The sequence below is a fragment of the Erythrolamprus reginae genome, chromosome 2, assembly GCF_031021105.1.
Source record: "Erythrolamprus reginae isolate rEryReg1 chromosome 2, rEryReg1.hap1, whole genome shotgun sequence".
Lineage (NCBI taxonomy): Eukaryota > Metazoa > Chordata > Lepidosauria > Squamata > Dipsadidae > Erythrolamprus > Erythrolamprus reginae.
The window spans coordinates 344,054,326-344,078,568 of record NC_091951.1 but is presented as its reverse complement, the minus strand read 5'-3'; the positions used below and the strand labels follow the sequence as shown (position 1 = coordinate 344,078,568).

The 24,243-nt window shown below is 44.4% G+C and overlaps 1 protein-coding gene across 3 annotated transcripts in view; it reads left to right on the top strand.

Annotated features, from left to right (window-relative positions):
• The window catches only part of CTIF (cap binding complex dependent translation initiation factor), a 217,360-nt gene that overhangs the window by 52,430 nt on the left and 140,687 nt on the right, over window positions 1-24,243 (top strand). For 2 of the 3 annotated variants that reach the window (XM_070743583.1, XM_070743582.1), the window contains exons 2-6: window positions 6,557-6,769; window positions 8,263-8,346; window positions 9,893-9,966; window positions 11,590-11,694; window positions 22,227-22,302. In XM_070743583.1, the coding sequence (XP_070599684.1) occupies window positions 6,590-6,769; window positions 8,263-8,346; window positions 9,893-9,966; window positions 11,590-11,694; window positions 22,227-22,302 (519 nt within the window). In that variant the 5' untranslated portion in view covers window positions 6,557-6,589. Of the gene's footprint in view, window positions 1-4,805; window positions 4,887-6,556; window positions 6,770-8,262; window positions 8,347-9,892; window positions 9,967-11,589; window positions 11,695-22,226; window positions 22,303-24,243 lie in introns of those variants that run through there. The other variant, XM_070743580.1, reaches the window with a different exon arrangement.

Sequence of the window (24,243 nt, the reverse complement as noted above, 5' to 3'; positions counted from 1 at the left end):
CTGCCTTCTGATAACCTTCTTAAACCAGGATAAGCTAAAATCTCTGTTTCCTCATCCTCAGAGTCTGATATATCCTGAGCCTGGCAAGGAACACTCACAACAGATATTAACTTTGGATTTCTCAGAGTTTGGTGTGTATTGTTTTTGCTCCATTTTTATTGGAAGGTGTTCTGGTTTCTGGTAGACCTTTAGCTATTAAAAATAACTCTTACTAAATGCAGTATTTCATAAACAAAGAAACTCCATTTTTATTCTCTTCACTTCCATATTCAAAATGCAATTCAAACTAGCACATTTCTTTTCTCCCGTTATCTCTCTTAATTACATTCCACCTGCATTCCTTCCAGCCTCCTCCGTCTCCCAAGATTTATGTACTCACAGCATGATTCAAAAACAGCAGGAATGACTGTATAATAGCACAGAATGAACTTGCTCGCTCCAGAGCTGAACAGAAACACATTTCATTTTAGCACTACAACATTGAAACTCCACCCTTCTTCCCCACTGGCCCCCTGACGTACCAAATACATCAGTCCAGTATTTAACCCATTCCTCCCCTTAATATATTTTTCCTAATATCTGTTCCTTACGTTTTTGGACCCTTCTGAATTGAGGATTAACCCAGCGAACGTCTGTTTCTTCCTCGCTGGTTTCTGGACTCATAGCAACATCCTGTGGCTGGTCTGCCACCTGTTCTAATACCTGTAACCCAGGGCCCACCACTAATTCATAAACACTATCTGTATCAGAGTCCTCAAGCTCTTCATCATCCTCCAACTGACCAGGAGTATGTACAACAATCCCTAGGTTTTACGGAAAGCCTATCAGGAGCTTCTGTCCAGGACTCTGGCAGAACTCCAGTCTCAGCAAAAGCATAATCAGTATGTTTCTTATACAGTACCTTATAATAATGACGTTTTACTGAAAGAGTAGTAGATCCTTGAAACAAACTTCCAGCAGACGTGGTAGATATCCATCCTAAGATAAAATACAGAAAATAGTATAAGGGCAGACTAGACGGACCATGAGGTCTTTTTCTGCCGTCAGACTTCTATGTTTCTATGTTGTTTCGTGGAAACTATAACTGCTAAGGAAGAACTATATATACATTTTTGAAATCAGAAGAAAAAATTATTCAGAAAAGTACAAGGTCAACTGGGATGATTACAAAAAAATTTTTTTGTAGACCTGTATTATAATTTCAGGTTTGATTTTCTTCGGTTAATTAAATAATGTTAGCTTGGTTTTTTTTAAAAAAAAATTGGTCTGGGAACTTGAGTAATTAGCTTTTAAAAAATGGTTTGACATTCAGCATGTAATTGCTGCAGGAACTGTTCATTTATCTGTTCATATAGTGGGGCTTATTCAGAAAATTACTTGATTTATAGAGAGGAATTACTTATTCCTTTGTGGTCCTTATCCACTCCAACCAGTTAATGATTTGCCATTCCATCATCGCCGCCACCCCCAAGTTCTTTCCTGCTCCCACACGTCATGCCTGCTCAGCATTGTCCATCTGTCACTTCTTGAAAAGCAGGCCCAGTGAGTGACGGTCTTCCATGGCGTCTCTCCATTGTCTGCTTCAGCGGGTGGAACAATGAGTTTGCCTCTCAGGTCACGGTTTTTTTTGCCTTTTATTCCTTTGCGAATCAGCCCACGGAACTTTACAGCACGGAGTTGAAGACTCCCTCTGTTTTCTTTCTTTCTTTCTCTCTCTCTCTTTTTCTTTCTTTTTCTTTTTCCCTCCCTCTCTCTCTCTGTCTCTCATTCATTCCTTCTTTCTTTTTCTTTCTTTCTCTCTCTCTCTCTTTCCTTTCTTTCTCCCTCCCCCTTTCTCTCTCTCTGTCTCTTTCTTTCATTCCTTCTTTCTTTTTCTTTCTCTCTCTCTTTCTTTCTTTTTCTTTCTCCCTCCCTCTCTCTCTGTCTCTCATTCATTCCTTCTTTCTTTGTTTCTCTCTCTCTCTCTTTCCTTTCTTTCTCCCTCCCTCTCTCTCTCTCTGTCTCTTTCTTTCATTCCTTCTTTCTTTTTCTTTCTTTCTCTCTCTCGCTTTCCTTTCTTTCTCCCTCTCCCTCTTTCTTCCTTTCTTTCATTCCTTCTTTCTTTTTCTTTCTTTCTCTCTCTCTCCTTTCTTTCTTTTTCTTTCTTTCTTTCTCTCTTTCCTTTCGTTCCCTCTCTCTCTCTCTCTCTGTCTCTTTCTTTCTTTCATTCCTTCTTTCTTTTTCTTTCTTTCACTCTCTATCTCGCTTTCCTTTCTTTCTCCCTCTCCCTCTTTCTTCCTTTCTTTCATTCCTTCTTTCTTTTTCTTTCTCTCTCTCTCCTTTCTTTTTCTTTCTTTCTTTCTCTCTTTCCTTTCATTCTCCCTCTCTCTCTCTGTCTCTTTCTTTCTTTCTTTCATTCCTTCTTTCTTTTTCTTTCTTTCTCTCTCTATCTTGCTTTCCTTTCTTTCTCCCTCTCCCTCTCTTTCTTTCTCTCTCTTTCCTTTCTTTTTCTTTCTTTCTTTCTCTTTCCTTTCTTTCTCCCTCCCTCTTTCTCTCTCTCTCTCTTTCTTTCTTTCTTTCTTTCTTTCTCTCTCTCTCTTTCCTTTCTTTCTCCCTCCCTCTCCCTCTCTCTCTTTCCTGCCTTCCCCATTTAAAGAGCAGACTTCATTGATTCCTTTTTTCACCCCTCCCCCCACCCTCCTCCGCCTTTTATTATTTATTTATTATTTTTACTTCTATGCTGCCCAATCCCATTTGGACTCAGGGTGGTTTACAACAATATAAAAATGCAAGAACAGAACAGAACAAAATAGAATAGAATAGAATATTTATTTTATTCGACTTCTATGCCACCCAATCCCGAAGGACTCAGGGTGGCTTACTACAATATAAAAAATTCAATATATAATATGGAATAGAATAGAATAGGCCTTCTCCTATTCGGTTGGATGCATAAAGTACCAAGGGGATGCCCACCCACTTCTCCTCAGCTGCTGCCGGGGCTAGCTAACTTGGTGGCCGTGCCTGCTTTGTTCTTGCCAGCTGGAGGCCCCGGGCAGCCGCCTGGAAAGGGAGGCTTTGCTTCTAGTACGATGCCCGGCACCTTGTCCATCCCCGGGGCTGAGCTGCCGGCCTCCCAACGAAGGCTGCCGGGCAACCCCCGAAGTATAAGACGCACCCAATTTTTAAAACACTTTTTGCAGTAAAATGATGCGTCTTATACACTGAAAAATATGGTAATTATTTCCTGTTTTAAAAGGAATTAAGGATCATACTAAGGTATTAGAGAAGGAAGGACAATAAAAAATCTGTTAAGAATTCAATAAACAGTGCATAAACTTATTACCTCCACTGCCCCCGCCGAGGGGCAGCAGCCCATTATTATTATTGTTATTATTATTATTTATATTTGTATGCCGCCCCTCTCCGTAGACTTGGGGCGGCTCACAACAATAATAACACAATATATAACAAATCTAATAATTAAAAGTAACTAAAAACCCTTTATTAATAAAAACCCTTATTATAAAACCAATCATACACACAAACATACCATGCATAAACTATATAGGCCCGGGGGAGATGTCTCAATTCCCCCAAGTCTGGCGGCACACGTGGGTTTTAAGGACTTTACAAAAGACAAGGAGGGTGGGGCCAATTCTAATATCCAGGGGGAGCTGGCTCCAGAGGGTCGGGGCCGCCACAGAGAAGGCTCTTCCCCTGGGTCCCGCAAGACGACATTGTTTCGTCGACGGGACCAAGAGAAGGCCAACTCTGTGGGACCTAACTGGTCACTGGGATTTGTGCGGCAGAAGGCGGTCCCGGAGATATTCTGGTCCGATGCCATGAAGGGCTTTATAGGTCATGACTAACACTTTGAATTGTGACCGGAAACTGATCGGCAACCAATGCAGACTGCGGAGTGTTGGTGTAACATGGGCATATTTAGAGAAGCCCATGATTGCTCTCGCAGCTGCATTTTACACGATCTGAAGTTTCCGAACACTCTTCAAAGGTAGCCCCATGTAGAGAACGTTACAGTAGTCGAACCTCGAGGTGATGAGGGCATGAGTGACTGTGAGCAGTGACTCCCGGTCCAAATAGGGCTGCAACTGTTGCACCAGGCAAACCTGGGCAAACACCCCGCCCCCCCTCGCCACAGCTGAAAGATAGTTTTCTAATGTTAACTGTGGATCGAGGAGGACCCCCAAGTTGTAGATCCTCTCTGAGGGGGTCAATAATTCCCCCCCCCCCAAGGTGATGGACGGACAGATGGAATTGTCCTTGGGAGGCAAAACCCACAGCCACTCCATCTTATCAGTGTTGAGCTTGAGTCTGTTGACACTCATCCAGACCCCAACACATCACTTCCACTGCTTTGTTGACTGGACATGTACAGCTGGGTATCATCCATGTACTGATGATACCTCACCCCATGCCCTTGGATGATCTCACCCATTATTGGTTGTAAGTCAGGGACTGCTTATTGAGCCAAGTAGTGCCAGTTCTAAAGCTGAGACTATACACATTCCATCAGCCCAGTCTTTGATAATAATTGGCATAAACGTTATCATTCCAGGAATGTGGTCTTTTTGGCCCCACTCCAAGCATAATAAACCCAAAGTTCTTCATAAGTAGACAAATTCCAGATTTTTAGAATATGCTTTTTTTGCAGCACGTTGACACCTTTTAAATCTTGACTGGCTTCCAAGGAGCAGATTTATCATAATGTAAAACTACCGAGGAAAAAACAATCCAAGCATGTTGCAGAGCTAGTTCTCACCCAGCCCAGTTGAAAAACACGATGATGGCAAGTTTGATCTTTATAAAGATGGAGATGAGCCAGATTCCTCAGCCAGAAGAGGATGCCAATTGTCCTGTAGCTGGAATGGGAAGAAAAAGTCTAGGTAGGGGGTTTAAAAAACTCTTCCCTGGTATGTGTTTGTCAGAAAGAGAGGAGGGGAAATTTATTTTATTTATTTATTTATTCATTCATTCAATTTTTATGCCGCCCTTCTCCTTAGACTCAGGGCGGCTTACAACATGTTAGCAATAGCACTTTTTTTAACAGAGCCAGCGTATCACCCCCACAATCCGGGTCCTCATTTTACCCACCTCGGAAGGATGGAAGGCTGAGTCAACCTTGAGCCGGAGATGAGATTTGAACCGCTGACCTTCAGATCTACAAGTCAGCTTCAGTGGCCTGCAGTACAGCACTCTACCTGCTGCGCCACCCCGGCTCATAATATTATTATGATATATATTATGATATGTATATATATATGAAATAATATTAAAAGACTGATTAAACATGATACTTTCTCAATCTTGTAAATATTGCTTATCCGTGTTCCTGGATTACTTACAAATTGCCGGGTATAAAAACCAAACCTGAGTCTTTGGAGAAGGGCGACATAGAAATCCAACCAAATAAATAAAATAAATAAATAGAATCATAGTGTTGGAAGGGATCTCCAGGGTCATTGGGTCCAACTCCCTGCTCAATGCAGGATTCATTTTTAAACCATCCCAGGAAGATGACCATCCAGCCTCTGTTTGAAGACTTCCAGGGAAGGCGAGCCCACCACCTCCTGTGGCAAACTGTTCCACTGGTTTATCAGCCTTACTGTTAGAAAGGTTTTTTTCTGATATCTAATCTTAATCTACTCCCTTGCGGTTTCATTCCATTGTTGCACTTGGGGAAAAGGAATCCTCAATCTGAGTATTGTATCCGCAGTTCTGTGTTAGCGAAAACTTCAGAAGAGAAGGATTTAGGGGCAGTGATTTCTGACAGTCTCAAAATGGGTGAACAGTGCAGTCAGGCGGTAGGGAAAGCAAGTAGGATGCTTGGCTGCATAGCCAGAGGTATAACAAGCAGGAAGAGGGAGATTGTGATCCCCTTATATAGAGCGCTGGTGAGACCACATTTGGAATACTGTGTTCAGTTCTGGAGACCTCACCTACAAAAAGATATTGACAAAATTGAACGGGTCCAAAGACGGGCTACATACAAGAATGGTGGAAGGTCTTAAGCATAAAACATATCAGGAAAGACTTCATGAACTCAATCTGTATAGTCTGGAGGACAGAAGGAAAAGGGGGGACATGATCGAAACATTTAAATATGTTAAAGGGTTAAATAAGGTCCAGGAGGGAAGTGTTTTTAATAGGAAAGTGAACACAAGAACAAGGGGACACAATCTGAAGTTAGTTGGGGGAAAGATCAAAAGCAACATGAGAAAATATTATTTTAGTGAAAGAGTAGTAGATCCTTGGAACAAACTTCCAGCAGACGTGGTAGATAAATCCACAGTAACTGAATTTAAACATGCCTGGGATAAACATATATCCATTGTAAGATAAAATACAGAAAATAGTATAAGGGCAGACTAGATGGACCATGAGGTCTTTTTCTGCCGTCAGACTTCTACGTTTCTATGTTTCTATATATTCTGTTATATGTTGTAAGCTTCCCCCAGTCCTCAGAGAAGGGGCGGCATAAAAGTCCAATAAACAAACAGACAAATGTCTCGGTCACTGGCTTAATTTTTCTTTTGTTTTTCTCTCCTCTTCTTAGGACACCTCAATTCTTGGTTCATTACAGAGTGGGATGGAAAATTCTTCCGTGGCTTCTGCCTCTTCTGAGGCAGGAAGCAACCGATCCCAAGAAATTGAGGAGCTGGAAAGGTTCATTGACAGCTACGTTCTGGAATATCAAGTCCAAGGCCTGTTGACCGAAAAACCTGAAGGGGATGAAGAGAACGAGAAAACGCAATCCAATATCTCGCAGGTAGGTGACAGCCTTGGACTGGGTCGTTTTCACAAAAAGACACAAAAAGAGATGTAGTGAGAATAGCAATCACTGCAGAACTAAATAAAGAGTTTGGATGTTTTTCAGACCGTTCCAAGGTGCATGTCTTAAATCAGACATAGAAACGTAGAAAACTGACGGCAGAAAAAGACCTCATGATCCATCTAGTCTGCCCTTATATTATGTTCTGTATCTTAACTTAGGATGGATCTATGTTTATCCCAGGCATGTTTAAATTCAGTTGCTGTGGATTTACCAACCCCGTCTGCTGGAAGTTTGTTCCAAGGATCTACTACTCTTTCAGTAAAATAATATTTTCTCACGTTGCTTTTGATCTTTCACCTAACTAACTTCAGATTGTGTCCCCTTGTTCTTGTGTTCACTTTCCTATTAAAAACACTCCCCTCCTGAACCTTATTTAACCCATTAACATATTTAAATGTTTCGATCATGTCCCCCCTTTTTCTTCTGTCCTCCAGACTATACAGATTGAGTCCATGAAGTCTTTCTGATACGTTTTATGCTTAAGACCTTCCACCATTCTTGTAGCCTGTCTTTGGACCCGTTCAATTTTGTCAATTTCTTTTTGTAGGTGAGGTCTCCAGAACTGAACACAGTATTCCAAATGTGGTCTCACCAGCACTCTATATAGCGGGATCATAATCTCCCTCTTCCTGCTTGTTATACCTCTAGCTATGCAGCCAAGCATCCTACTTGCTTTCCCTACTGCCTGACCCCACTGCTCACCCATTTTGAGACTGTCAGAAATCACGACCCCTAAATCCTTCTCTTCTGAAGTTTTTGCTAACACAGAACTGCCAATACAATACTCAGATTGAGGATTCCTTTTCCCCAAGTGCATTATTTTACATTTGGAAACATTAAACTGTAGTTTCCATTGCAGTTTAATGTTTAACATGGACACCATTTTAACAAACGATGAAGTTTGTTTGGAGGCTTCAGAGGAACGATCAGTGATGGCATCACTCTCAAACTCCGAGATGGGAAGCAAATAAATTTTATAATAATAATAGTAATAATTGGTCACCAGGATGAGTTTGGGGCAAAACTTCCAGGTTAGAGACCTGGAAGATGATTTTAGGAATAAGAGTCAAGAATTATGTATTTGGCAGATCAGTGCCTCAAGAACTTCTAAAGCAAGGGTCTTTAACCTTGGAAACTTTAAGACTTGTGGACTTCAACTCCCAGAATTCCTCAGCCTGAGGAATTCTGGGAGTTGAAGTCCTCAAATCTTATTCTGTGATACAAGGTGTGAAAGAAGAGGTATTTTCTCTTAAACCTGCCAGCAAACCCAACTCTCTAATTCCCATCTTGCTACATTGCTCTCGCTGCCTCCTTAATTTCAGTCAGAATGTATTAATTTGTTCGTTAATCATCAGTATAACTGTCCATTTAACCCCAGATGACTCTGGGTGACAACACAGCAAAATCAGTGTCTTCTCTCTTTTTAGTGGACTGTTGACTGTAACCAGGAAATAGAAAGCAGCATGTCCAGCTACAGAGGCAAGGGGTCAGCACCCCATAATCAAAACCAGGTAATAAATTTTTGATTATTTTTTCTTAATGCCGAAAAACATCCTTTAGTGCAAATAGAATAGAAATATTTCTAGCTTAGGGTTGAACTGTTGGGTCTTTTATGTTATTTGAGCTTGGTTGGTTGCTTGTTTTGTTTTGGGTTTTTTGCAGATATTTCATTACCCAACTGTTGTGGTTGGCTCTGGCCCAGCTCCTGCCCCAGGAAATGGGGAGGTGGATGCAGGGGAAACTTCAACATGTCATAGGCCTGTGTTATTGCCCACAGAGTCAGTTCAGAGTTTAGTTTCCTCAGACGAAGAAGAAGAAGGTGGGAATGACTCGGCAGAGGAGGGCTTGGCACACAGCCCAGGCAGTCAATCTCCATTATCTTCCATTGATTCGGATGAAGAAGTCTTGGACCCACACAAGCACAGAATTATGCATAGAAGAGACCAATTGAGGACATATTACAGGAGATAAGAGAGGCCACCTGTGTTTGGGTGGGGCTCCAGTAATTAGGGCTGCTGCTATAAATAGTAGCGTGTGGGTTTGCCCGTTGTGGAAGAGTATCTGATCACAGTTCTTCAGGAATCTTGTGTTGCTGTTTTCTGGACTTTGTTGATTTTTCACGTCTTTGAAACCAAAGCAGAGCAAAGTGTGTGTGTATTTCACTCTCCATAGACTCGGGGTGGCTCACAACAACAATAAAACAATGTATAACAAATCTAATAATTTAAAATCACTAAAAAAAACCTTATTAAAAAGCAAGAAACATACATACAAACATACCATGCACAAACTATATAGGCCCAGGGGAGATCTTAAGAGTCTTAAATGAGTCTTAAGAGGGTGGGGGCAGTGCAAATCTGTGGGGGGGGAGCTGATTCCAGAGGATCGGGGCCCCCACAGAGAAGGCTCTCCCCTTAGGCCCCGCCAAGCGACATTGTCTAGTTGACGGGACCTGAAGAAGGCTGACAGTGGCAGGAGGCGGTCCCACAAGTAATCTTGCTTGTCAAAATATTGCAAAAGAGGAATCACATGATCCTGGGCCACTGCAATCATCATTTAAAAAGAGCCAGTTGTCAACCACGTTTGATCACAGGGCCATGGGAATACTGCGACCGTTGTAAGTATGAAAAATGCCCATAAATCCCTTTTTTCAGTGCCATTGTAACTTCGAATGGTCACTAAACAAACTGTTCTAAGTAAAGGACCACCTGTATTAAAAAACATGCTGTGGCAAAGCAAATATTTAATATATAGTAGTACCTCTAGATACGAGCTGCTCCACATGCGAGTATTCCAAGTTACGAGCCGCGACGCGAGCGAAATTTCTGTTCAACACCCGAGCTCAAATTCGGGATACGAGCCAAGCTTCCACTAGGTGGCGCAAGAATCTCCTTGCTTCCGATTATCTCGGCGCGAAAAACAAGGTCTAAAGGCATTCGTTCGAGATGCGAGTTGATCGACTTACGAGCTCGGGTCTGGAACGAACTAAACTCGTATGTCGAGGTACCACTGTACCAGGAAACATCACGTTTATCTTGTCTATTTTCTTTTTTAAAGAATGGAAACAAAAACGACTCCCTGGACATGTTGGGAACAGATATCTGGGCAGCTAACACTCTTGAATCTTTTGGGTAAGCTTTCTTTCACTTTCTGAAGGTGGATATTTTGCCTTGCAAGCTGTAATTGTCAAAGAACAGTGGTACCTTGGTACTCAACTATCAAATTTGGTCCTCAATGCATTTTGACAAGAACATTTTGTCCCGGTATTCATTATTTGTTAGGTACTCAACGCATAAGCTAGAATGTGGGGACATTAGCTGCCTTGTGCCACACTACATTATTCCTTGTGGGAGGTAAATTGTTTGGTACAATTTTTTTTTTGATACTCATGACGCTTCTTGGAACCAATTAATGATGACTACCAAGGTACCACAGTATTTCACAGTCAAAACTCCAGTATCTATCTATCAAGCTACCATCTAGAAACATAGAAACATAGAAGTCTGACGGCAGAAAAAGACCTCATGGTCCATCTAGTCTGCCCTTATACTATTTTCTGTATTTTATCTTAGGATGGATCTATGTTTATCCCAGGCATGTTTAAATTCAGTTACTGTGGATTTATCTACCACGTCTGCGGGAAGTTTGTTCCAAGGATCTACTACTCTTTCAGTAAAATAATATTTTCTCATGTTGCTTTTGATCTTTCCCCCAACTAACTTCAGATTGTGTCCCCTTGTTCTTGTGTTCACTTTCCTATTAAAAACAATTCCCTCCTGGACCTTATTTAACCCTTTAATATATTTAAATGTTTCAATCATGTCCCCCCTTTCCCTTCTGTCCTCCAGACTATACAGATTGAGTTCATTAAGTCTTTCCTGATACGTTTTATGCTTAAGACCTTCCACCATTCTTGTAGTCCGTCTTTGGACCCGTTCAATTTTGTCAATATCTTTTTGTAGGTGAGGTCTCCAGAACTGAACACAGTATTCCAAATGTGGTCTCACCAGCATTCTATATAGCGGGATCATAATCTCCCTCTTCCTGCTTGTTAAACCTCTAGCTATGCAGCCAAGCATCCTACTTGCTTTCCCTACCGCCTGACTGCACTGTTCACCCATTTTGAGACTGTCAGAAATCACTACCCCTAAATCCTTCTCTTCTGAAGTATTTGCTAACACAGAACTGCCAATACAATACTCAGATTGAGGATTCCTTTCCCCCAAGTGCATTATTTTACATTTGGAAACATTAAACTGCAGTTTCCATTATCTATCTAATGTATAAAGTAACAAAATAGAACAAAGAGAAGCAAAGTTTGAAAATAAGTGAAAAAAAGATAAGGAAAAGAAAAGGACATATAGTTATGATTTCCAACCTTATTTATATCATATTTCTATCGAGTAATACTCATCTTAATCTTTTCTCAACCTCTAACCCTTTTTTAGTCCTAAATCCAATGATTTGTGTGTGTGAGAGAGGAACAGGTAGAGGAGAGGAGATAAGTAAGAGAGAGATTATTTATTATTAGATTTGTATGCCGCCCCTCTCCGTAGACTCGGGGCGAGATGCAGAGTACAATGATAAAACTTGATTTTAAAAAAGCATCCAAAACAACAAAATGTATGGCATTTTTCAGAGTAAAAGATGCACCTTTTTGCCATCTAAAAGAGGCTGAGATTTTTAGTGCATCTTATGCTTTTTCCAAATCTTCAGCTTTTCTATTTCTCCGTATATATATTTTTATCCTGCAGTGGGGCTACCTGGGATTTGCAACCGGAGAAACTTGACTTCACGCAGTTCCATAGAAAACTTCGCAACACTCCCAAGCATCCTCTTCCACAGATAGACAGAGAAGGGTAAGTACAGTATCTGTTTCATATGAAAGAAACAGTTTAAAATGTAGGAAGTTGGTTTTGCTACAAAGTTGTGAATGCCCCAACCTTGGAAGTTTTAATGTACAGTGGAACCTCGACATACGAGCAGCTCTACTTACGAGCTACTCGACATAAGAGCTGGGAGGGGAGCGACATTTCTCCGTACTGAAGGAGCGGGTCCAGCAGTCACATGGGTTGCTCATGTCCAATCCGGTGGAACTGAGCCTAGTATTAAAAAAGCTTGCCGGATCCGCCCCTTCCCCAGAATTCGCTCAGTTCGCATATCCTGCGGTTGTATTGTGATAGCTCGTTCAACATTCTAACACCTTCCCTTCGATCTTTCCTTCAAAAAGTAGTAAGATTTATTGTCTTTATTTATTTACTTGCACTAATTGCGCCAGCCGTTTAAAAGAAAAAAAGAAAAGAAGCGGCTCGGCTTTTTTCCTTGGGAGAAGTTGCGGTTTCGTTTCCCCCCGGCGGTTTTGCCGGTTACGATTCCTGCGGCCGCTTGTGGATTCTTCTAATCCCTTGGCCTGGAGGTCCTGGTGCAAGTATTTATCCATTGAATTATTGATTATTTATTGTACACAAATATTTAAGGGCTTATAAAATACCTCCTGCGGAGTGAGACGCCTTCTAGTCTCCTGGACTTAGTCGATCGCTTTTCCCTTAAGAAATTCTACGGAGCGATTTTTTCGGCGCGAAGGCCTTCGCGCCCTTTTTTAAAATCTAGGCCTCTCGTGTTGGCCTTCTGCCAGCCGCGTAGGCCTCAGTCCACCGCGTGGATCCGGGAGCGGGCCTTGGGGGTCCCAGGCTAAATTCTCCACCGGCTAAGCCTCCAACCAGAGTGCCTTGGTTTACTTAATTAAAAAGTTTAGGGAGGCTGGCCCCGCTGGATTTGGGGGCACGAACTCTGGGTTTGCCCAGATTGTCCTCACGTTTCAGCAGCTTCGAGGCCTCGAAGCAGGATCCATTCCTCTTGGGAAGTCCTTGAAATCTTCTCCTTATAATTCAGTTATTGGCTCAGCCTTGTCTTCTGTTAATTGTCAGACTATGGCTACTTTTCCCAAGAGAGGCACAACTAAAGGTCCCAGAGAGGCCAGGCCTACAGGCGATGAGATTACTAGTATCCCCCAGGCCTCTTCCTCCTCTTCTCCAGGGGCCCGCCCCTCGACCAAGGTCACCAGGGCCGAGAAGAGAAGGGACCTAGCCCTACAAAAAATTCATGACAAATCAGCAAAACGTTTGAAAGTGCAGGCCCAAGTAATCAGTAGTCAAGACCCTCCAGAGGCCTCTAGTCTGCCTCCTTCTGGGGTCCCTGTGTTATCTCTGGATGAGCCAAACCTAGACAGACCCCAACCTAACCTATGGGGCATAGGTCCAGAGGAACCAGATATTATTGAAGATTCCCCCCAGCCAGGATCCTCCCAGGCCTTTAGGGATTCTTCTGCCATTTCTGCTGATATTTCCAGTTTACCTCCTGAGTTCCAATCTATTTTTGCTGTGTTGTCCAAAGCCATTGATGCCAAACTCTCTACCATCAATGAGCTTCCTTTACCTCTTCCTCCTTCTCGTTCCTCCCGCCCCTTGGGTTCTTCCCCAGCGGTCAGAGCTCCTATTCAGGATGATTCAGAATCCTCCCAGGATGAATATGAGGATGTAGAGGAGGATGAAGACCCTTTTCAGGGCTTATCAGAGGATGAGGAATCCCAAATAAAGGTCCCTCCTCCAATTACTATTTTTCCTTCTCAACTATTCAAATCTCTCCTCCTCAAAGCTAGAATTTCTACGGGATTAGCGGCCCAGGAGAAACAAGCCTCCACTGCCACTGATCCACCGGAGGAGAATCTACCTTACTTCACAGAGGAACAGGAGGATAACGAGGTAATTCCTATGCCTAAATTGTTTAAAGATGCCTTACTCAAACAGTGGGATTTTCCAGCCTCTGGCCTTAATCCCTCCACCAAGGACAGAAAGTTGTATAAACTCTCCTCTTCCTATGAAGAGCTTCTATCCTTTCCCAAACCAGATGAACCTGTCAAGATTCTTCACTCGGCAGCGGCTGTGCCAGGCGAGGCGGAGGAAGTCCTCCGCCCAGAGGACAAGCGCATCGAGCAAATGCTCAAAAGAGGATTCACCGCTGATTCCTGGGCCATTAAAAGTTCTGCAGCGGCCTCCTTCTTCTCCAGAGCCATGCTGCTGTGGCTTCGCCAACTTCAACAGCACATTCCTCCCGATGACTTGAGAGGTCAACAAGACTTCAACAAGGTCTTTGCAGCTGCCCAGTACGTGGCTGATGCCACCTTGCAATCTACTAGATTTTCTGCTAAGTCTATTGCAGCGTCTACAACGGCAAGAAGACTCCTATGGATTCGCCCTTGGCAAGCGGGAGTTCGCCAAAAGTGGCAGTTATCCCAGGGCCCCTTAAAGCGCGACCTTCTCTTCGGTGATCTTCTGGATCCACTCCTCACGGAGACCACGGACAAGAAGAAGGTTTTGGGCCCAACCACGAAAAAGGTTACCAAAACGCAGTCCTTTCGTCGCCCAGGGCGCCAGCAAGATCAAGCGGCTTCCTATCAGAGATCTCCAGGTCAGTATTCCCCCCGCTTTCGTTCCCAAGGCAGGAACTCCAGGGGTAGAGGGTTTCGTTTCCAAAGGGGAGCTTCCTCTAACAGGGCTTCAAAAAAACCTAGATGGTAATCTTACCTCCATTCCCATAGGGGGTCGCCTAGCTCATTTCGCCTCTAATTGGCGTCTCACCTCCAAGGACCCTTGGGTCATTGACACTGTTCAAACAGGCCTTCTTTTAGAATTTATTTCTCCTCCCCCAAAACGTTTTATTTCCTGCCCTTCTCCCAGGTCATCCTCAGATTGTAACCGTATGGAGGAGGCCATTTCTCATCTATTGTCCATCAGAGCCATTCAACCGGTCCCTTCCGGTCAGAAGGGCCTAGGTTTTTACTCCATCCTATTTATGGTTCCAAAGTCCTCCGGAGGTTGGAGAGCCATTTTGGATTTAAAGAAACTAAACCTATTCATCAAATATAGGAAGTTTAAGATGCACTCCTTGTCTTCTATTTTGGCCGCCATTCACTCGGGAGATTTCATGGTCTCCTTAGACCTCACTGAGGCCTACCTTCACATTCCTATAGCCAAGTGCCACAGAAAATTTTTACGTTTTTCCTTTCAAGGCAGGCATTTCCAGTATAGGGCGATGCCATTTGGCCTCTCCTCGGCCCCTCGGGTCTTTACAAAGCTCTTGGGGTCCCTGGCGGCCTATATCCGGGCGTCTCCCATCCACATTTTATGTTATCTTGATGATATTTTAATTCATGGGAACTCCCTAGAGAGAGTGAAAACAGACCTTTCTGTCACCATGTCAGTCCTCCAGGACCATGGATTTTCCATCAACTTTGATAAAAGTCACCTCCAACCTTCCACTTCCATTTCTCACCTGGGATCCATTATTGATTCAAAATCCTCCCAGGTTTTTCTCTCTCCCGAGAGAAAACTCAGTATAGTGGAGTTAATTTCTAACATTTTATCTAATCCTTCAGTATCCATAGTTACTCTATCTTCCCTTTTGGGGAAGATGGTGTCATGCATAGGCATCATTCCCTGGGCTCGCCTTCATGCTAGGGAACTCCAGTGGCTACTGTTGCCTTTTCAGAGATCGGGGCACAGCAACTCAAATCGACGCATTGTCATCCCACTGAGTGTTCGCAGATCCTTCAAGTGGTGGAAGTCTCCGGCCATGGACAGAGGATCCCCGTTCAGGTGCCCGGATCAATTTGTCATCACCACAGATGCCAGTCTATCGGGATGGGGCGCCCACGCCCAGGGGATGATAGCCCAGGGCACGTGGTCCCCGGAGGAAGCTTCCAGGCCAATCAATTGGCTAGAGTTAAGAGCCGTTTCCCTGGCTCTGAAGCATTTCTCTCCTCGCATTCCCAACCGGCACGTTCTCATTCTCACCGACAACATTGCCACAAAAAGCCATATCTGCAGACAGGGGGGCACGAGATCCAAGGCTCTCATGAGGGAGGCCCTCAAGTTGGGCCTTTGGGCGGAAAAACATCTCCAGTCGCTCCTAGCCGATCACATCTCGGGGAGTCTCAACGTCCAGGCGGATTGGCTATCCCGAGCAACGATAGACCCAGGAGAGTGGAACCTTCATCAAGACCTGTTCCATCAAATCACCCTCAGATTCGGCCTACCAGTCCTGGATCTCTTCGCGACCAATGCGAACGCCCAACTCCCTCGCTTCTATTCCAGATTTCCATCCCCGGGAGCGGAAGCAATCAATGCCCTCCGGAGTCCATGGCCTCCAGGCCTACTCTACGCATTTCCTCCAATTCCAATCCTCCCGGACGTGATTCACAAGGTCCTCACCGAGAGGGCCCGAGTAATCTTAATCGCCCCTCATTGGCCCCGCCGGCCCTGGTTCGCGGATCTCCAACAGCTGTCCGTCCAGGACCCTTGGCGACTCCCCGTTTCGGGGGATATGCTGCGGCAGGGGGCCTCTTTCCATCCAGACCCGGAGTGGTTCCACCTCACCGCCTGGCTGTTATCAGGAGAGATTTAGAACTGCGTGGTCATGACCCCGATTCAGTGGAGGTCATTTTAAAGGCCAGGAGGGGCTCGACCAATCGAATCTACGACCACACGTGGTCCAAGTTTCACCAGTGGTGCCTACAGGAAGGTTTCTCCCCTCTGTGCATCCCCATACACAGAATTATTTCCTTCCTTATGCAAGGCTTCCATAAAGGACTTTCCACCAGCACCCTCCGGCGTCATCTGGCAGCCATTTCATCTGTCCTAGGGGGTCCCCGCAGACAGCCTCTCCGATCCTTCCCTGAAGTTCAGGAATTCCTCAAGGGCATAGCCAACCTCAGACCTTCCAAGGTCCACAGGTATCCATCCTGGGATTTGCCACGGGTTCTCCATTCCCTCACGCAGGCACCATACGAACCCCTAAAATCGGCGTCCCTCAGGTACCTATCCTTTAAGGTAGCTTTCCTGGTGGCTATTACCTCTGCCCGACGCATTTCGGAGCTGGCTGCCCTCTCAATCAGGCAGGACCTTTGCCAATTCCATCAGGACAAGGTAGTCTTGCGACTGGACCCCACCTTCTTACCCAAGGTCAGTTCCATGTTCCACAGATCTCAGGATATTGTCCTACCTTCCTTCTGCCTCCAACGAGACCATCCCTTGGCAATTAGATGGCACACCCTGGATCTCACCAGAGCGCTGAGAATATATATCCAACGCACAGGACCCTTTCGGAGGTCAGAAGCACTTTTTGTAGCCTATCATCCCAGAGTCATGGGGGCCAAAGTGTCTTCAACAGTAATAGGCCGTTGGATCAGAGGGACTATATCTAAGGCCTATGAGTCGGCCTCCCTCTCAGTTCCAAGGAACATCACTGCGCATTCCACCAGGAGCGCAGCCACCTCGGCCGCTTGGGCGACTCAAGCCCCGTTGGAGGAGGTCTGCAAAGCAGCCACTTGGGCCTCGCCAAATTCCTTCATCAGGCACTACAAAATTGATTCTTACGCTTCAGCGGACGCTGCCTTCGGCAGAAGGGTACTCCAATCCGTTATCTCACACGATAGCAAGCTAATCCCACCCTAGGGACCATCTATTGGGTATGTCCCATGTGACTGCTGGACCCGCTCCTTCAGTACGGAGAATAGGCGTTGATTGCTTACCTGAACGCCTCTTCTCGTACGGTGAGCGGGTACAGCAGTCACTTCCCGCCCTTGTATGTGTCTTCTTTACCTTTCTATATCTTTCTTCTTCTAACAATGAGAGTTGAACACTACAGAGCTTCACAACTGAGCCTAGTCTATGGATTCGCGAATTCTGGGGAAGGGGCGGATCCGGCAAGCTTTTTTAATACTAGGCTCAGTTCCACCGGATTGGACATGAGCAACCCATGTGACTGCTGTACCCGCTCACCGTACGAGAAGAGGCGTTCAGGTAAGCAATCAACGCCTATTTTGTTCGCCTCCTGAGCTCACATTCGGGATACGAGCGCCAAGGAGCTGTCTCCTGAAGCCGAACGCTAATTTCCGCGTTCGGCTTCAGGAGACAGCTCCTTGGCGCTCGTATCCCGTGTGTTTTAAAAGGTTGCAGCCGGCCTGGGGAGCTCGGGGGGGTGCTGGCAAGCCCCCCAGGCCGGCTGCAACCTTTTAAAACACGCGCGCCGCTTCGCAGCTGTCTCCTGAAGCCGAACGCTAACTTCCACGTTCGGCTTCAGGAGACAGCTGCGAAGCGGCGCGGGTGTTTTAAAAGGTTGCAGCCGGCCTGGGGGGCTCGGGGGGAAGTTAGCGTTCGGCTTCAGGAGACAGCTGCGAAGCGGCGCGCGTGTTTTAAAAGGTTGCAGCCGGCCTGGGGGGCTTGCCAGCACCCCCCCGAGCCCCCCAGGCCGGCTGCGACGTTTTAAAACACCCGCGCCGCTTCGCAGCTGTCTCCTGAAGCCGAACGCTAACTTCCGCGTTCGGCGGCAGCGGTTTTTTTTGTTGTTGCACGGATTAATTGACTTTACATTGTTTCCTATGGGAAACAATGTTTCGTCATACGAGCGTTCCGACTTACGAGCCTCCTTCCGGAACCAATTAGTCTCGTAAGTCGGGGTTCTACTGTATATGGGACAACTGGTATAAATGAACCACTGCAAAAAAATATCTAACCTTTATTTTATAACCCAATAAATTCTCTTACCTCGCAACCGTTTTGAACTTAAAATATTATTGATTAATAAATTAATTTCAATACCGACACTTAAAATAAATAAACAAATAAATAAACAATAAAATAAAATTAGATTCCGACAACATTACTCTTTTTACTTGTTTCTTAAACTCAATTAAACAACCGTTCACACGTAAGCTACTTAAAACCCACCTCTGCCACCAGGCCTGGGGGAATTGAGATCCTCTTTCCCCGTATACAATTCTATGCATGGTATGTATGTATGTATGTTTGGTTTTTATATTAATGGGTTTTTAATTGTTTTTAGTATTGAATTACTATTGTACACTGTTTTATTGTTGCTGTTAGCCGCCCCGAGTCTCTGGAGAGGGGCGGCATACAAATCCAATCAATCAATCAATCAATAAATAAATAAATAAATAAATAAATAAATAAATCCAACTAATTACCTTATTCCATACTAACTGAATCACAGCTTTTCTCTTTTCCAATACTTACATAAATATATTTTCTTTTCTTTTTCCTTTTTTTATTATTTTCATTACAGATATATTACTGACACACCCATTAACATATTATTACACCATGTCGTATCTCCAGATAACGTCTGTCATCTAGGCAGATCCTCCCTTTCTCCCTTCCTTATTATTTTACAAATACTTTATAAAAATTGTAAACCCATCTTCCTAACTACTTTTCTATAAATATCTTTCTTACTATCCTCATCACTACTTATTACTACCTTTTAAATAATAAGATAAGACAGAAAAATGAAGTATTTATAGTAATAAGATATAAATGTGTACATCGAATTTTTGTTACAAAGTAAGATATATACATCAAAATACAATATCATGTAATAATTATTCCTATCCCTTTTTAAATTTATGTACCCCATTTTCCCTTCCCCCATTTACCTTTTGTTAACCAATAAATTTTATTTTAAAAAAAAAAGTTTTAAAGCAGATGTTGGATAACCATCTGTTTGAAGTAGTGTAGGGTTTCCTGCCTAAGCAAGGGGTTGGACTAGAAGACCTCCAAGGTCCTTTCCAACTTTGTTGTTGCTGTTGTTGTTGTTGTTATTTCAATAATACAACACAGCAAACGAGATCACTATGCTGGATTTCGTATTTCATCACCAGTCGGGCACTTCCCAAGCACCTAAGACTGCATGATGTAGTGGCGAATTATGTTTGCCGATCCCAGTAAAGCGGCCTTTTGCAATTGACAATGGAGATTTTGTCAATTCTAGTGGTTTTCAAATGTCCACTGAGATCCTTTGGCACTGCGCCCAGCGTGCCAAGGACCACTGGGACCACTTTCACTGGCTTATGCTAGAGTCGTTGAAGCTCTTCTGTTGTTGTTGTTGTTATTATTATTATTATTATTATTATTATTATTATTATTATTATTATTATTATTATTTTCATCATCATTATTACCCTGGTGACTTTCCTGACTTTGCAGAGGGGCTGGGGCTAATGACAGAATTCTTAGCCATCAAGCAGATACCAAATCAGGGAGAATCAGAATAAACATTGATCAAAAGGCAAAAAGACTTAAGTCACTTGAATTGAGCATGTAACGCCGTGCCAGTTGGCTGCCTGTGACAATACTGTATGCATAGTCCTTAACCTACGACCACAATTGAGCCCCAAAATTTATGTTGATAAGTGAGACAGTTAAGACAGCTAAGTCACCTTTCAGCTGTGGCGAGGGGGGCGTTTGCCCAGGTTTGCCTGGTGCACCAGTTGCGGCCCTATTTGGACCGGGACACATTGCTCACTGTCGCTCATGCCCTCATCACCTCGAGGCTCGACTACTGTAACGCTCTCTACATGGGGCTACCTTTGAAAAGTGTTCAGAAACTTCAGATCGTGCAGAATGCAGCTGCGAGAGCAATCATGGGCTTTCCCAAATATGCCCATGTTACACCAACACTCCGCAGTCTGCATTGGTTGCCGATCAGTTTCCGGTCACAATTCAAAGTGTTGGTTATGACCTATAAAGCCCTTCATGGCACCGGACCAGATTATCTCAGGGACCGCCTTCTGCTGCACGAATCCCAGCGACCAGTTAGGTCCCACAGAGTTGGCCTTCTCCGGGTCTCGTCAACTAAACAATGCCGCTTGGCGGGACCCAGGGGAAGAGCCTTCTCTGTGGCGGCCCCGGCCCTCTGGAACCAACTCCCCCCCAGAAATTAGAATTGCCCCCACCCTCCTTGTTTTTCGTAAGCTACTTAAAACCCACCTCTGCCGCCAGGCATGGGGGAATTGAGATACTCTTTCCCCCTAGGCCTTTACAATTCTATGCATGGTATGTCTGTATGTATGTTTGGTTTTTATATTAATGGGGTTTTTAATCGTTTTTAGTATTGGATTATTATTGTACGCTGTTTTATTATTGCTGTTAGCCGCCCCGAGTCTCCGGAGAGGGGTGGCATACAAATCAAATAAATAAGTAAGTGAGTAAGTAAGTAAGTAAGTAAGTAAGTAAGTAAGTAAGTAAGTAAGTAAGGCTCAAAATGCATATTTTACAGCACGAGAAGTTGACACATCCGTTTGAATCTGAAGTCCTAGTACCAATTTTTGCGATTCTGCCTCCTTCGCGGGAAGCTCAACAAGGAGAAGAAAAGGGAGGAGCAACTGCCGCCACTGGATGCGTGGTCGGCTACTCACCTGAGCATACAATGTTAATATTGTATGCAGAGGTGGGCTGCTAAGGTGCAACGGTGATGTGTGCTCGTCCCCGTGGCTCTGAGTGGTAACAGAGTCCGGTGCAATTATGCTACTGCACCTGTGCAGGTAACAAAATCGCGCACATAGCCGCAGGTGCACCAGTATTTCGGCACGGTTTTTTGCTTCCACCTGCACAAAAAACCCGTGCCAAAACACTGACGCAACTGCGGCTCCACGTGCGATTTTACTACCCGAACAGGTGCAATAGCATAATTGCATCAGACTCCGCTACTACTCAGAACCGCCAGGACGAGCACACATCACCGTTCCACCTTAGCAGCCCACCTCTGCTTGTGTGCCACCCAGAGTCACCATATGTGAGTTGGTCAGCCATAGAAATTTGCCTAATAAATAATAAAATCAAATACAGTGGTACCTCTACCTAAGAACGCCTCTACTTACACACTTTTCTAGATAGGAATCGGGTGTTCAAGATTTTTTTTGCCTCTTTTCAAGAACCATTTTCCACTTAAAAACTCAAGCCTCCGAAACTGTAACCGGGGAGAAGCTTCCGTGGGGCCTCTCTAGGAATCTCCTGGGAGGAAACAGAGCTGGAAAAGGCGGGGAGAAGCATCCGTGGGGCCTCTCTAGGAATCTCCTGGGAGGAAACAGGGCCGGAAAAGACAGGGAGAAGCCTCCGTGGGGTCGCTCTAGGAATCTCCTGGGAGGAAAAAGGGCCGGAAAAGATGGGGAGAAGCCTCCGTGGGGCCTCTCTAGGAATCTCCTGGGAGGAAACAGGGCCGGAAAAGGTGGGGAGAAGCATCCGTGGGGCCTTTCTAGGAATCTCCTGGGAGGAAACAGGGCCGGAAAAGGCAGGGAGAATCCTCTGTGGGGCCTCTCTAGGAATCTCCAGGAAGGGAACAGGGTCTCTACTCTCCCTGTGGTTTCCCCAATCGCACACATTATTTACTTTTACATTGATTCCTATGGTAAAAATTGCTTCTTCTTAAAAACTTTTCTACTTAAGAACCTGGTCACGGAATGAATTAAGTTCGTAAGTAGAGGTACCACTGTACATAAATGGTGCTTTCCTTGACCCATTTGTCTGTCTCTGTTTAGAATTGGCAAAGGAAAATCTGAAGAAGGAGATGGAATCAACTTAAACGACATCGGAAAAGTTCTCCCAGCCTGGCAAGTAAGTTTTCTCCCATCCCCTAAAAATCTGTATTGTTTGATGGTCCATCTGAGTGCCAAGAGGATAATGATAATAAACTGTGCAACAAGCCGTCTAATACAGGTAATCCTTGACTTAAAACCATTTGTTTAATGGCCGTTTGAAGTTACAGCAGCACTAAAAAAGTGACTTATGACGTGTTTCACTTAAAAACTGTTGCAGCATCCCCTGATCGCGTGTGCAAAATTCGGATGCTTGCCAATTGGCACAAATCTATGACAATCGCGGGGTCCCACGATCACGTGAACCCCTTTTGACACCTTCTGACAAGCAACATCAATGAGAGAGTCAGACCACACCTGTGTTTCTAACTTAACGACTGCAATGATAATTCTGCAGTTACTAATTCTGGCAACAACAACAACAACAACAACAATAATAATAATAATTTGTTAGATTTGTATGCCGCCCCTCTCCGAAGACTCGGGGCGGCTCAAAAAAGTTCATACAGTAGGACAAACTCACTTAGCAACTGTCCAAAACTTTGGCCTCAAATTGTTTTTGTAAGTCAAGGACAACCTAATTATTTATTTATTTTGTATCCTGCCTTTATTACTTTTATAAATAACTCAAGGTGGGTTATTTAAGTTGGAGGGGTTTTTTTGGGGGGGTGGGGTGGGGTTGCCAGAAACCAGCAAAAGATTTATTTCTAGTTTCTGGCAAAAAAAAAAAAAAGGTCCATTGTGAAAATGCCATGTTCAGTTGATGGCCATTGCCAAAAAATGTCATAAAATCATGTCAGCTGTTCTGCTGGCGTGTCCCAACCGCCCGTAATTACAGGGTAATTAGTCCAGAAAGACACACACCACACGATAGAAGGAAAACCAAAAGTCTTTATCAACAGAACAGCAGAAAAAACTCCCTTTTAAAATGTCAAAGGGATTTTCTGATACACACAAGGCACAGGTTAAATGCAATCTAATTTCTCACCCAGTAACTGGGAAATTGAGTCCAAATTCCAAAGTCCAGAAAGTCCACACACAGTCTAGAACAGGGAAACAGCAAAACCACGATCTTGACGAAACTATGAATCAGATAAACTTCCACAAGGCTAAAGCAGCACGCTGCTCTTTTTATCTGTAGCACTAATTACAGCAGCCCCACCCAACCACAGGTGGCCTCACTTATCTCCTGTAATAATCCTTCAGTTGTTCTCTCCTATGCATCACTCTACGCATGCGTGGGTCCGTCATACGTTCTTGTTCAGAATCCAGGGATGATAAGGATGATTGATCTCCTCCTGGGCTGTCTGCCAAACTCCCCTCTTCCCTGCCACTCACCCTTCCTTCGTCAGAGGAGCCTTCGTCAGGAGATTCTATCCGGAGCAAAACAGGCCTGTGGCATGTGGATGTTTCCCCCACATCCACCTCCACATTCCTTGGTGCAGGAGCTGGGCCAGAGCCAACCACAACATCAGCCATCTAAGGGGCCTCAACTTCCGATTGTCATGACGTCTGATGGAAATTCCGCCCTCTATTACAGTCATAAATCGAGGATTAGTTGTATAAACATACTTATTTTTATGCCATATTTCTGTTTGTGACTTTTCATCAAGAATGCTTGGAATTGAAGTTGCCAGTGGCCTTTGTGAATTCTCTGTTTAATGAGTTTTTCCTTCCTTTGCCTTACTCCAAATGTCGTAATTCTTTTCTGGCCAAGGATGATGGTTGTCAGGATTTTGAGTGTGTGTCCTGGACTCAAGCATTGAAATTTATGGTATACAGTGATCCCCCGCTCGTTGCGAGGGTTCCGTTCCAGGACCCCCCGCAACGAGCGGGTTTTCGCGAAGTAGCGCTGCGGAAGTAAAAACACCATCTGCGCATGTGCAGATGGTGTTTTTAACTTCCGCAGCGCTAGCGAGGAGCCGAAGATTGGGGGCGGCGCGGCTGTTTTAAAACGTCG